Below are 13,567 nucleotides of genomic sequence, written 5' to 3' on the forward strand. Positions count from 1 at the left end.
GTCACAATATTATGATGGAGGATTGGGTTAAATTATGGGAAACTGACTTAAAATTTACAGATTTTGAAGGAGAACTACATGAAGATGATGTACAGATGGTATACAACACCAGTGCAGCTAGGGAAAATGTACAAAACTAGCTCAAACATATGTTGGAAGTGTAAGGAAAAGGAGGGAACATTTTATCATATGTGGTGGGATTGTAAAGTAATTAAAAAAATATGGGAAATGATATACAATGAACTGAAGAAAATGTTCCATTTAACATTTGTTAAAAAACCCGAGGCATTTTTGTTGGGGATTGTAGGGAAAGACCTGCCAAAAAAGTTGAAAAACATCTTCATGTATGCGACAACAGCCGCGAGAATTCTGGTAGCACAATGATGGAAGACTGAAGAAATCCCAACTAAAGAATCATGGCAAGAAAAATTGATGGATTATGCAGTACTGGCATAATTGACACATAAGCTACGGGACAAGGATAACTGTGACTTTAAGGATGAATGGGAACCTTTCACAAAGCATTTGAAGACGCAACAAAGTGAACTGGACTCCTTGGCAGGTTTTGAATAAACATCCACATTTTTTTACTGATAATAATTAGCTAAACAGTTGGAGGATCTATACAACTCTGCAACATGCAGAAAATAGCATTATTGGAGAAACCAAAGACTGGAACTGAGGGAAGTCGGGGGGGTGGGGTGGCGGGATGGGTTTTGTGGGGGGTGGGGGGAGGAAAAATGGGGGGGGAATAAGGATATGTTTTTGGAAAATATGTTTTGTTATAACTTTGAATTAATTTTTTTTTAAAAAAGAGAGGTTTTGGCACTTGAGGCAAAACAGAAAATGCTGTTTCTTCTGTAGCTTCCTGCTTGTGGTAGCTGACACCTGCAAGTACACCAGCACTGCAGCGTCACGCCTGAAACATCACCATTGACAGGACACCTTCACTGCAATGGGGAGGGTTATGGAGAGACTTGGCGCAGTCACAATGAGCTTCTGGCCGTGTTTGGAGTGTAAACAAGGAGCTGGCGAGGGCATGAGGATGTGAGTTCCCACATCTCCTTTGGAACACAGCTGTTTCTCTGCCAGGAAGTGTTTTCCTTCCCTGACTTAGAGTATAACATCTGAGCGAATACTGCCCAAGGGGTTGCCCGGGATTCAGCCAAAAGACACTGCACTGCTCCTTCAAGTCAAAAATTCCTTCCTTGCACAGAAGGGATGTACATGGATCCGTCAAATGAACCACTGCAGTGCTTGAAATGTCAAGTACGTGAACCAGCAACTCCTGCATCTGCCAGGAGGGCTGGAGCTGTGAGAGACAGCAGCAGCCACCCAGTGAGGACATATTGACGATGCAGCTGCAGGCTGGCATTTCTTGGAACGCTGGAGAACAGGGGTTAGGGGAGACTCTGAGCTGTTTTGATGATTGCACCGCTGCCTTTTTAAAATAGTGTTTTGAACTTATTGTAACCTGCCTCAAGAACTTTGGTTAGTAGGTGGGGTAGGGATATTCCTAAATAAATAAAATAATAATGGTGCTGAGTAATAGGGGGTTTGGGCTGGGTGTTCGTCAGTATGCAGATGACACCCAGCTCTACCTCTTCTTTAAATCAGAACCAGTGAAGGCGGTGAAGGTCCTGTGTGAGTGCCTGGAGGCGGTTGGAGGATGGATGGCGGCCAACAGATTGCGGCTGAATCCTGACAAGACAGGATTTTTGGGGGACAGGGGATGGTGGGTGTGGGGGACTCCCTAGCCCTGAATGGGGTAACTGTGCCCCTGAAGGACCAGGTGCGCAGCCTGGGAGTCATTTTGGATTCACAGCTGTCCATGTAGGCGCAGGTTAATTCTGTGTCCAGGGCGGCTGTCTACCAGTTCCACCTGGTACGCAGGCTGAGACCCTACCTGCCCGCACACTGTCTTGCCAGAGTGGTGCATGCTCTAGTTATCTCCTGCTTGGACTACTGCAATGCGCTCTACGTGGGGCTACCTTTGAAGGTGACCCAGAAACTGCAATTAATCCAGAATGCGGCAGCTAGACTGGTGACTGGGAATGGCCGCCGGGACCACATAACACCGGTCCTGAGAGATCTGCATTGGCTCCCAGTACTTTTCCGAGCACAATTCAAAGTGTTGGTGCTGACCTTTAAAGCCCTAAACAGCCTCGCAGATGAAGGTGATAGACTACATGGGCCTGGCAGAAATGACGAGCAGAATCCGAAACCAGATAAGAGAAGCAGCGCAAGAAGAATGGAAAAAGTTCAAGGACTATTTAAAGAAATATTATAAAATTAACGAAAGTTAGAATGATGTTGGACTGGAAAGTAAATGGTTACTATTAGCAAGGGTTAAGACAAGGAGAATAAGGAAGATTAGACTAAATTCAAATTAAAATAAGGGAAGATTTGCTGAGTAATTGATAAGAATTTGGAATACAGAAAAGGGAGGCATGAGGAAGTCGGGGAAGAAAGGTATAAGAAATTAAGATATGAAATGGTACATGTTTTTTGTTTTGTTTTTGTTTTTGTCTGTTTATGTATTTGTTATATGTTTGTTGTTGTTATAAAAACCTTTAATAAAAATTATTTTTTTTTTTTAAAAAAAGCCCTAAACAGCCTCGGTCCTGTGTACCTGAAGGAGCGTCTCCACCCCCATCGTTCAGCCCGGACACTGAGATCCAGCGCCGAGGGCCTTCTGGTGGTTCCCTCATTGCAAGAAGTGAGGTTACAGGGAACCAGACAGAGGGCCTTCTCGGTAGTGGTGCCCGCCCTGTGGAATGCCCTCCCTTCAGATGTGAAGGAAATAAGAAGTATCTTATCTTTAAAAGACATTTGAAGGCAGCCCTGTTTAGGGAAGTTTTTAATATTTAATGCTGTATTGTTTTTAACATTCGATTGGAAGCTGCCCAGAGTGGCTGGGAAAACTCAGCCAGATGGGCGGTGTATAAATAATAAATTATTATTATTATTATTGGAGCCTGATCCATTAGGGCAAATGGGGCACTGCCAACCCCCACGTGCCAGGGGTTGGCTCTGCCTGACATGGCCTCTGGCACTGCCTACTATTTGTTTCCCTGACTGTTATGGGCATTTAACCCCCTTCTTCCTCTCTCTTCCTTCCTTCAAGGTTCCATCCATGCCACCCGAGCGTTCATGTTCTTTGGGATGATCGCTGGAGCTGTCTCTTGCATTATTCTTTGTGGAACATTTTTTAGCTTCCAATTTGGCTCCATCTCCAAGGCCAAGAGTGCAGCCATAGCCAGCATTGTTGCAGGTATTATGGGGGGGGGGGTCATAAGCATCTGCTTCCAGTCAGTTCAAGCCCCTTAAGCCCCAGATCACAAAGCTGAAGACTGTGCCAAGCTGAAATGTCCATGCAAAATGCTGTTGCTTGAATCCAGTTTGGCTTCCTCTCCTGGGCCAGGACCTCAGCCATAGCCAGCCTTGCTGCAGGTATCCTGGGGTCATATGCATCTGATTCCATTTCCATCAATGCAAAGGAGAAGAGCCAGTTCATAAAACCCTGCATGATCCTCCCCCCCCCTTCTTATTTGCACTTCCAATATTATGATGCAAAGGAGAAGAAGAGGATCACAAATGATATTCAAAGCCTCCCCAGAAGTGGCTCTTATTCAACTGCAACGTTGGAGATGGAAAAGAGCTGTATAGAGCAGCTTCAAAAGCATCACTGCAAGGAGAAGTGGAGTTCACCCAACAAAAACTACGTCCCCCTTCTTCGGCAAGGCATGCTCCTAAAACCTTCCTTTTTTTACCTTTGCCTCCACCAGCCAGTAGAATGAACAGCTTGGCTGGCAGGAGGAGCAAGGCTGAAAGGTGGCCAGCAGAGCTGGGCTGCTGCTCAGAAACGGCTGCAACATGTTGTGGCAGTCCCTCGCCTGAGCCACCCATCCACCATTGCTCATCACACTTTATTTCACATTGCCACCTGTCTGTGTTTGAGTGATGACACACTTTTTATTATACGTAACTGATACGTATATAAAAAAGTTAAACAATTTAATATGAAAATGATGTGAAAAATAACAACCATAAATACGAAAAACTGTTTAGAACAGCATCACATAATGCACAATCAATTCAAATCCAGGACAGGTACTGGCTGGGATAAAGACTTTAGCAGGTTTGTCGAATGCGGAACATCTTTAGCATGCACCAGAGAGACAATAATGGAGGTGCCTGACTGATATATAATGAGAGGGAGTGCCAAAGTGTAGGTGCCACTACATCAAAGACCCGATTTTGACATCATGTGGAGCGGACCTCCTCATAGGCTGGGACCTAGAATCATAGAATCATAGAATCATAGAGTTGGAAGAGACCACAAGGGCCATCGAGTCCAACCCCCTGCCAAGCAGGAAACACCATCAGAGCACTCCTGACATATGGTTGTCAAGCCTCTGCTTAAAGACCTCCAAAAAAGGAGACTCCACCACACTCCTTGGCAGCAAATTCCACTGTTGAACAGCTCTTACTGTCAGGAAGTTCTTCCTAATGTTTAGGTGGAATCTTCTTTCTTGTAGTTTGGAACCATTGCTCCATGTCCGCTTCTCTGGAGCAGCAGAAAACAACCTTTCTCCCTCCTCTATGTGACATCCTTTTATATATTTGAACATGGCTATCATATCACCCCTTAACCTCCTCTTCTCCAGGCTAAACATGCCCAGCTCCCTTAGCCATTCCTCATAAGGCATTGTTTCCAGGCCTTTGACCATTTTGGCTGCCCTCCTCTGGACACGTTCCAGTTTGTCAGTGTCCTTCTTGAACTGTGGTGCCCAGAACTGGACACAGTTCTCCAGGTGAGGTCTGACCAGAGCAGAATACAGTGGCACTATTACTTCCCTTGATCTAGATGCTATAATCCTATTGATGCAGCCCAGAATTGCATTGGCTTTTTTAGCTGCCGTGTCACACTGTTGGCTCATGTCAAGTTTGTGGTCACCCAAGACTCCTAGATCCTGTTCACATGTACTGCTCTCAAGCCAGGTGTCACCCATCTTGTATTTGTGCCTCTCATTTTTTTTGCCCAAGTGCAATACTTTACATTTCTCCCTGTTAAAATTCATCTTGTTTGTTTTGGCCCAGTTCTCTAATCTGTCAAGGTCGTTTTGAAGTGTGATCCTGTCCTCTGGGGTGTTAGCCACCCCTCCCAGTTTGGTGTCATCTGCAAATTTGATCAGGATGCCCTTGAGAAGAAGAAGAAGAGTTTGGATTTGATATCCTGCCTTTCACTCCCTTTAAGGAGTCTCAAAGCGGCTAACATTCTCCTTTCCCTTCCTCCCCCACAACAAACACTCTGTGAGGTGAGTGGGGCTGAGAGACTTCAAAGAAGTGTGACTGGCTCAAGGTCATCCAGCAGCTGCATGTGGAGGAGCGGAGACGCGAACCCGGTTCCCCTGATTACGAGACTACCGCTCTTAACCACTATCATCCAAGTTGTTGATAAAGATGTTGAATAAGACCGGGCCCAAGACAGAACCCTGTGGCACCCCACTAGTCACTCTTCTCCAGGATGAAGAGGAACCATTGATGAGCACCCTTTGGGTTCAGTCAGTCAGCCAGTTACAAATCCACTGAGTGGTAGCATAGTCAAGACCGCATTTTACCAGCTTCTTTACAAGAATATCATGGGGCACCTTGTCAAATGCCTTGCTGAAATCAAGGTAGGCTACATCCACTGCATTCCCTTCATCTACCAGGCTTGTAATTCTGTCAAAAAATGAGATCAGGTTAGTCTGACATGGCTTATTTTTCAGAAATCCATGCTGACTATTGGTGATCACAGCATTCCTTTCTAGGTGCTCACAGACTGTTTGCTTAATGATCTGCTCCAGAATCTTCCCTGGTATTGATGTCAGACTGACTGGGTGGTAATTATTTGGGTCCTCTCTTTCCCCCTTTTTGAAAATAGGGACAACATTTGCCCTCCTCCAGTCTGCCGGGACTTCACCTGTTCTCCAGGAATTCTCAAAGATGACTGCCTGTGGTTCTGAGATCACATCTGCCAGTTCTTTTAATACTCTTGGATGCAGTTCATCTGGCCCTGGAGACTTGAATACATCTAAACTAGCCAAGTATTCTTGTACTATCTCCTTAGTTATTCTGGGCTGTGTTTCCTCTGCTGAATCATTTGCTCCAAATTCTTCAGGTCGGGCATTGTTTTCTTTATCGGAGAAGACTGAGGCAAAGAAGGCATTGAGGAGTTCAGCCCTTTCTGTGTCCCCTGTTTGCATTTCACCATCTTCTCCTCTGAGTGACCCCACTGTTTCTTTGTTCTTCCTTTTGTTACGAACATACCCATAAAAGCCTTTTTTGTTGCTTTTAACCTCTCTAGCAAGACGGAGTTCATTCTGTGCTTTAGCTTTTCTGATTTTGTGTCTACACGTGCTGGCTATTTGTTTGAATTCCTCTTTGGTGGTTTCCCCCCTTTTCCATTTTTTGTACACGTCCTTTTTTAATCTTAACTCAGTTAAAAGTTCTTTAGATAGCCACCCTGGCTTCTTGAGGCACCTTCCATGTTTCCGTCTCATTGGTATTGCCTGAAGTTGTGCTTTTACTATCTCCCTCTTAACAAACTCCCAGCCATCATGAACTCCCTTTCCTTTTAGTATTACTGTCCATGGGATCTCACCCAGCACTTCCCTAAGTTTTATGAAGTCGGCTTTCTTAAAGTCAAGAAATTGAGTCCTAGTATGCTTGGCTGCTCCTTTCCGCTGTATAGTAAACTTCAGAAGAGCATGATCACTCGCGCCTAATGATCCTTCCACTTCTACCCCACTAACCAGGTCATCAACATTGGTTAGGACCAGATCTAAAATGGCTGTTCCTCTTGTTGCTTCTCCCACTTTCTGGACAATGAAGTTGTCTGCAAGGCCAGTGAGGAATCTGTTTGACCTTATGCTCTTGGCTGAGTTTGACATCCAACAAATATCCGGGTAATTGAAGTCCCCCATTACTACTGCCTCCCTTCCTTTTGCATGCTTGGCCATCTGTTCCAGGAAGGCATCATCTATGTCCTCCGTTTGGCTTGGGGATCTATAGTAAACTCCCACAATGAGGTCACTGTTATTCTTCTCTCCCTTAATTTTGACCCAAATGCTCTCACTTTGGCTTTGAGGTTCTAAATCTTGGATCTCTTCACAGGTATACACATCCCTGACATATAACGCCACTCCTCCTCCTTTCTTGTCTGGTCTGTTTCTCTGAAATAGATTGTATCCCTCCATTATTACATTCCAATCGTGGGACTTATCCCACCAGGTTTCAGTGATGCCTATTATGTCATATTTAGTTTGCTGTTCCAAGAGCTCAAGCTCATCTTGTTTATTTCCCACGCTTTGCGCATTAGTGTACAGACATTGAAGTCCATTAATCATTCCCCCGTGTCTCTTATTTAAGGATTTTTCCTCCCACCACTAGGTCTGCGTGCTGTTTGCTCCATTTGGTCTATGACATTTGGATGATCATCTTCATCAATTGATAGACTCCTACCTTCAGGAGCACTGTCTCCCTCCCCCACATTAGTCATTTTAAAGCCCTCCTGATGAGGTTTCTGAGATTTTTGGCAAAAACATTCCTCCCAACCGTTGTGAGGTGCAGCCCATCGCTTGCCAGAAGTCCATCTTCAAGAAACTGCAGTCCGTGACCTAAGAATCCAAACCGTTCCTGTTTACACCATTTGCGAAGCCAGCTGTTCACTTCCACTATTTTTCCCTCTCTCCCTGGGCCACGTCGTTCAACTGGGAGGACAGATGAGATGACAATTTGTGCATTTAATTGCTTCAATTTCCTGCCCAGAGCCTCGTAGTCTCTTTTGATCTTCTGGAGGCTATTGCTTGCAGTGTCATTGGTTCCCACATGAACCAAGAGGAAGGGGTATTTGTCAGTGGGTTTTATGATTCCTTGCAGTCGTTCAGTTACATCTTGGATCTTAGCCCCGGGGAGACAGCACACTTCCCGAGACATCTTGTCAGGCCCACAGATCACTGCTTCTGTTCCCCTCAGTAGGGAATCCCCTATCACCACTACACGCCTCCTCTTAGGTTTGGTCGGGGTTCTTCCGTGAGCTGTCCATTCCACGGTCGCCTGCACATTCCCTGAGGACTGACTTTGCTGCTCGTCTTCATATACCTGATCGACTGTAATGAGGGAGAGATCCTCAAATGGAGTCTGCTCTTCGTCTTCCATGCTAGGGGAGAGGACCTCAAAGCAATTGTGTATTTCTAAACAATCAGAGCGAACCCTGGGCCTCCTACTTCTTTGAGTCACGTTTCTCCATATATCTGGCTCCTGTGTTGGTGAACTAGCCTCCTTCTCAGGGGAGTCCCCTGTCTCCTCCTTGGTGGAGACGGTGTGCTCTGTTGCTTCCAAGAAGAGCTCCAGCTCTCTAATTCTTTGGAGCGTAGCTACACGTTCCTCCAGTTGCTGGACTTCGTCTTCTAAGAGGGCAATCAACATGCAATTGCTGCAGGTAAAGCTGCCTGCAACCTTTGCCAAGATGGCAAACATTGCGCAGGAACCGCAGGTGACTGCAGCTGTTCCCTCACCCTCCATCTTGAGAACGTGTCGTTGGGGGTGGCTACAGTGGTCCTCCATCATAAGAAGTGTGAAGACAGGACAAATAATTCCCCCCAAAAAAACCTAGGTCTCCCCCAACAAACGTTTGAGACTAGCTCCCCTAAATCTAAAAGATGGATCAAACTTCGCGCGCCGCTAGGCGTGCGCTGCTGCCCTGCAAGCTCTGATAAGCTCCTCCCACAGCTGTGCAGCGCACAGTGGTCAGCTTGGGATGTAGGGGGTGAGATTATGTTTTAGGCACACAGGTCCATAGCTATATAGGGCTTTGTACACTAATTTTGAACCTTGCACAGCGGCGGATTGGCAGCCAGTGCATTTCTTTCAGCAGAAGTATATATGTTGGTCATATTCCACCTCAGTGAGTAGTTGATCCTCTCCATTTTGCAGTAGCTGCAGCTTCCAGCTCAGCATCAATGTTTTAATTTACAAGTAACTTGATAACCTGATGTATATTTTCTTCCTAGCTGGTTGCGTCCTGATTGCCATGGCCACCTTCACAGGGCGGACAGAAGGAAATGCCTCTTATGGATGGTCTTTTGGCTTGGGTTGGGCCTCCTTTCCTCTCTTCCTTATTACTGGTGAGTATGTGTCAAATGGGAAATGCTGAAAATGCACGTCTTTATTAAAAAGTTTCCCTTCGCATAGCATTGTCAGCTGCATTATTTATGTCTGGAGCTGCTCTACAGTGTGTCCATTTGAACACAGATGGAAGCAGGTGTGTGTGTGCGCATCCATACCTGTCCAATGACATTGTGGGTTGGTATATACCAAGAGCGCTTCCTTCTTCAATTATCTGAGGCGTGGGCAGGGAAGCAAAAATATGGATACCCTAATTAGGTGAAAGGTTTTATGACACCACACCCACCCTTGTGGGTGGGATGCCAGGATCCAGAATTAATTTAGATTGAAAGCAGCATGTTGAGGATGAGCACAAATGATTGTGGGTTAAGAAAAATGATTTTTGTGTGTGCTCCCTATGGGGTTAGTATATACATAGGTGTTAAATAGCATGAAGGATAAGGACCCCCCATATCTGAGGGGGTCCAAAATCAATCCCCGTGGGGTAGAACACTTATCTCATAGGACCACATCCTGCATCTCCCTTAACAGCAATGAAAGGACCTATTGCAAATCAGCACCCTCTCTTCCCCACTATGCCAGAAGGACTCCATAATGCCTGACTTGCATGACCAGGCTCTGCACTTCCCCCAACTCTCTGAATGACAGTATGAAGGACATGGCACAGTTTGAATGGGATCAAACCAGGCCACAACTTTATTGACATCAGAGGCAAGAGGTTTGGCGTAGGCATCGGTCAACCATTTACTTCCAACCCGCCTGCCGGGAGTGACACCAAGGGTCAACGCAGCAGCAGGGGTTCCTATGGCATACATCAAATAGGGGGACTCCCATGGGGGTCACCACCTTGAGGAGTGCTGAGGTCCAAGCCCCTGCCTGGGCATACAGCCAGAAGCAACTCCTCCTGGACCCCTTTAATGGGATACCCTACATTTGGGGAGGAGTAGGCCAAGACTACAACCTTTCCCCTGCCCGGCCAAGACTGAGGAGCATCCAATACCTAGACCAGGGGTCGGCAAGGTTTAACTCGCTTGGGCCGGTTCATTCCAGTGGAGATCCATCTGTGGGCCAGATTAGGTGCGTGTATGAGTGTGTGCGGCCGCGATTTCGGGTGATTTTCAGCATCTGAGCCTGTGCAGACACAATTTCTGGCACCGCGGAAGTGAGTCCCCACGCCGTGCTGTGCCAGTTTTGCACAGTGTGGGGGGACTCACCGAGTGGGCGGCTTAGTTCGGGGGTGGCTCATGGGCCAGTTAAATGACCCCCGAGGGCTGCTTGTGGTCCATGGGCCTTAGGTTGCCTACCCCTGGCCTAGAAAACTAAAGTTGTGATGATTGCTATGAGGTAGGAAAAAACCAACAGGCGTCTTTTCTTATCATGAGGTGGCCAAAGTATTGTAGCCTCAGCTTCAGGATCTGTCTTTCCAGTGAGCACTCAGGGCTGATTTCCTTCGGAATGGAGAGAGCCAGTGTGGTGTAGTGGTTAAGAGCGATAGACTCGTCTGGGGAACTGGGTTCGTGTCTCCGCTCCTCCACATGCAGCTGCTGGGTGACCTTGGGCCGGTCATACTTCTCTGAAGTCTCTCAGCCCCACTCACCTCACAGAGTGTTTGTTGTGGGGGAGGAAGGGAGAGGAGAATGTTAGCCGCTTTGAGACTCCTTCGGGTAGTGATAAAGCGGGATATCAAATCCAAACTCCTCCTCCTCCTCCTCCTCCTCCTCTTCTTCTTCTTCTTCTTCTTCTTCTTCTTCTTCTTCTTCGTCTTCTTCGTCTTCTTCGTCTTCTTCTTCTTCTTGCAGTCCATGGGACTCTCAAGAGTCACCTCCAGCACCATAATTCAAAAGCATCAATTCTTCCGACAATCAGCCTTCTGTATGGTCCAGCTCTCACTTCCATACATCACTACTGAGAAAACCATAGCTTTAAATATATGGACCTTTGTTGGCAAGGTGATCTGCATGGCTGCTTCCTACAATCAAATCCAATACTACCCCAATAGTTCTAGGATCGCATGTGCCCATGGAGGACATCGATAGAAGCCTCTTGTTTTAAAAATCAGCACATATACATCAAAATATGTATTTTAGCAATGCATATGTTGACCCTAAGATATGTGTTTATATATGTATGTTGTGGATACATGTTAGTTCTTGTTACGTTTTATTTTAAAATAGATAATTTACAATGTGATGTGAAAATGGGTTGGAACAGGTTTATGCATTAATGACACGGATGGGAGATAGGCTTATCCATCTACTCCTAGACACTTCCAGTTCAGCCCATGACTAGTCCCTTGGAGAAGTCTCAAAATGCACAGCCAGTGTGTTTCTGTGGAAGGGAATATATTTTGGTCCACGAGAACAGCAGGTCTTGGAGGATGAGCAAGAGAGGTAACGCTGGGTGTTGTTTTATTCTGTTCCCCTGTTGCCCTAACCAGCCCCTTTTCTCTCCTGACAGGTGGGCTGGCTTTCCCCTTGGATACTGCTGGGTCAGCATGAGCATGAAGAAGAGGCTGTGCTTCCGCTTCAGATGACACCTGGAGCCAAGTTGATACAGTGGGGCACAGATATGCAGCCTGCACTGGGGCAAGTTTGAGCTGAAGGAAAATGAATGTACTTTAGTGAGAAGAAACAGAAACAAGGTTTCTTTGTAATAAATTGGAATCCTTTTCCTGAATACTGTAGAACAGGACTACCTCCAAACTTTTGTGGACTACGATTTCCATTCCTGACCAATGACCCTGCTAGCTGAGGCTAATGGGAGTTGAAGTCCAACATCATCTGGAGAGCAGCAGAGTGCCTAGCCCGGCATGAGAAGCAAATCATTCCTTCCCCAAACACAGACTTTAATTTTTATTTTATTTTATTTTTTTAAATGAGGTTAAAGAATATCTACAGTTAGGTATCTGCCCAATGTATGATAATCTAAAAATTGAGAATAATTATGAACGATATTATACCTTCAATGGCTGGGTGAAAGTCAAGGAATGAGTAAAGCAAGCTTTTTCAGTGCATCCAGCAGAAAAGAATGGTCTATGGATTAAATTATATGCTTTGAGTTCTTGTCTTCATATTCTGTTGTTTTCATGAGGATATGGGTTTGCTGAGGAAGGAAGTCTTTCTCAGCGAGGCTCTACCTGACTCAGATGATTAAGGATGCCAGCTCAAAACAAACTTTGCAAACCTTTAGTGGGTGACAATAAGAAGCAAAAAGACTAGGCTAAAATCATAAAGCATTTTTTACTGATTGTAAGAGAAGGGGTTATGTGGCTGTCGATGGGCTTGCCATGCTCCTTTGGGAGAAAGTACAGGATATAAATTGAATAAGAAAATGCATAAAAACGGGTTACAAGGGTACAAAGTGAAGTGAGCTGTAAACTGGACAAACTCCCCTCCAGCTGAACCGAACTGAAGATTGGACAAACGAGAAACAGAAATACACTGAAATTTGTCACTTCACCCATCCCTAGTCACGAAACGTACCAGTATATGGAAACTATCCAGACTTTGCAAAAAGTTTTGCAAGCATCCAGCACTCTCTCCTTAAAAGGAAATGAGCCCTGCATAAGGCCACTTCTGGAATTTCCAAATGCTTTAGCAATAGATTATGTTAACTAGTGAGTATCGATGAGGATTAAAAGCTGCCAGTGATGCCTCTCAGGCTGATGATAAAACTGGGGCTGCTTGGAGATGGAGGACCAATCTGTGGGCAGCAGGGGAGGGGAGCAGTCCGTGTCTTCTCCTCTTCATCCACTGCATAAAGAAGAAATGGAGAACTTCAGACCCAGGAGGCAGACGTAGTGTGTGGGGGACAGGTGGCTGTAGCCCTGGGTGCATGGTTTTTAGAGGGCACAAGCTAGGCACCCCCCCCAGGAATCCCCGCTCCACCCTGCCTGCAACTGGGTGTTTCTTGGTCCCAGAGCCCAGCCTAGTCTCATCACCGTGTCCCCAGCCCCCTCACAGAATAGTTGCTTGGCCAGTGTCGGGGGGTGGGGGCTGGACTTGCCGCATCGGCCAACCTGGGTCCTCCCTGCATGGGCAGGAAAGGGCTCAGTACAGCCCTTCTTTGCTCTGGTAGCCGGGGCTGAGTTGGCGCACGGGCTCTGCAAACTCTCCTCAGCCTGTTCACATGCCAGGCGGCATTGGTGGTGAGGGCTGGTGTGGCGCAGTGGGTTCTGTTGACCTTCCATGCTGTGCACCGCCTCCGCCCGTCATGCACACATATGTACTGTACCCAAAAAGCCCACTGTCTTTGAATGGATAATCAAACAAGAACGGATGCAAAATAAAGTGAGCTACGAATTGCATAGGCTCCAGGACATGCCCTAACAAAACACAACTCCTAGGGTACACGTCCAACTTCGCCAGAGAGTGGAAAGATGGGGATTGAGACA

The 13,567-nt window shown here is 46.3% G+C and overlaps 1 protein-coding gene and 1 long non-coding RNA gene across 3 annotated transcripts in view; one reads left to right on the forward strand and one right to left on the reverse strand.

Annotated features, from left to right (window-relative positions):
• LOC310769267 overlaps nucleotides 1-13,567 on the reverse strand; it is a 122,574-nt gene that overhangs the window by 7,242 nt on the left and 101,765 nt on the right. The window lies entirely within an intron of this gene.
• Nucleotides 1-13,567, forward strand: part of LOC310769085 (lens fiber membrane intrinsic protein-like) — a 79,911-nt gene that overhangs the window by 3,298 nt on the left and 63,046 nt on the right. The window contains exons 3-5 of one of the 2 annotated variants that reach the window (XM_083628181.1): nucleotides 3,128-3,274; nucleotides 9,060-9,173; nucleotides 11,632-12,231. In XM_083628181.1, coding sequence (XP_083484307.1) covers nucleotides 3,128-3,274; nucleotides 9,060-9,173; nucleotides 11,632-11,672 — 302 coding nt within the window. In that variant the 3' untranslated portion in view covers nucleotides 11,673-12,231. Of the gene's footprint in view, nucleotides 1-3,127; nucleotides 3,275-9,059; nucleotides 9,174-11,631; nucleotides 12,232-13,567 lie in introns of those variants that run through there. The other variant, XM_083628180.1, reaches the window with a different exon arrangement.

Source organism: Podarcis filfolensis (genome assembly GCF_964270895.1).
Source record: "Podarcis filfolensis genome assembly, chromosome: 8".
NCBI classification, from domain to species: domain Eukaryota; kingdom Metazoa; phylum Chordata; class Lepidosauria; order Squamata; family Lacertidae; genus Podarcis; species Podarcis filfolensis.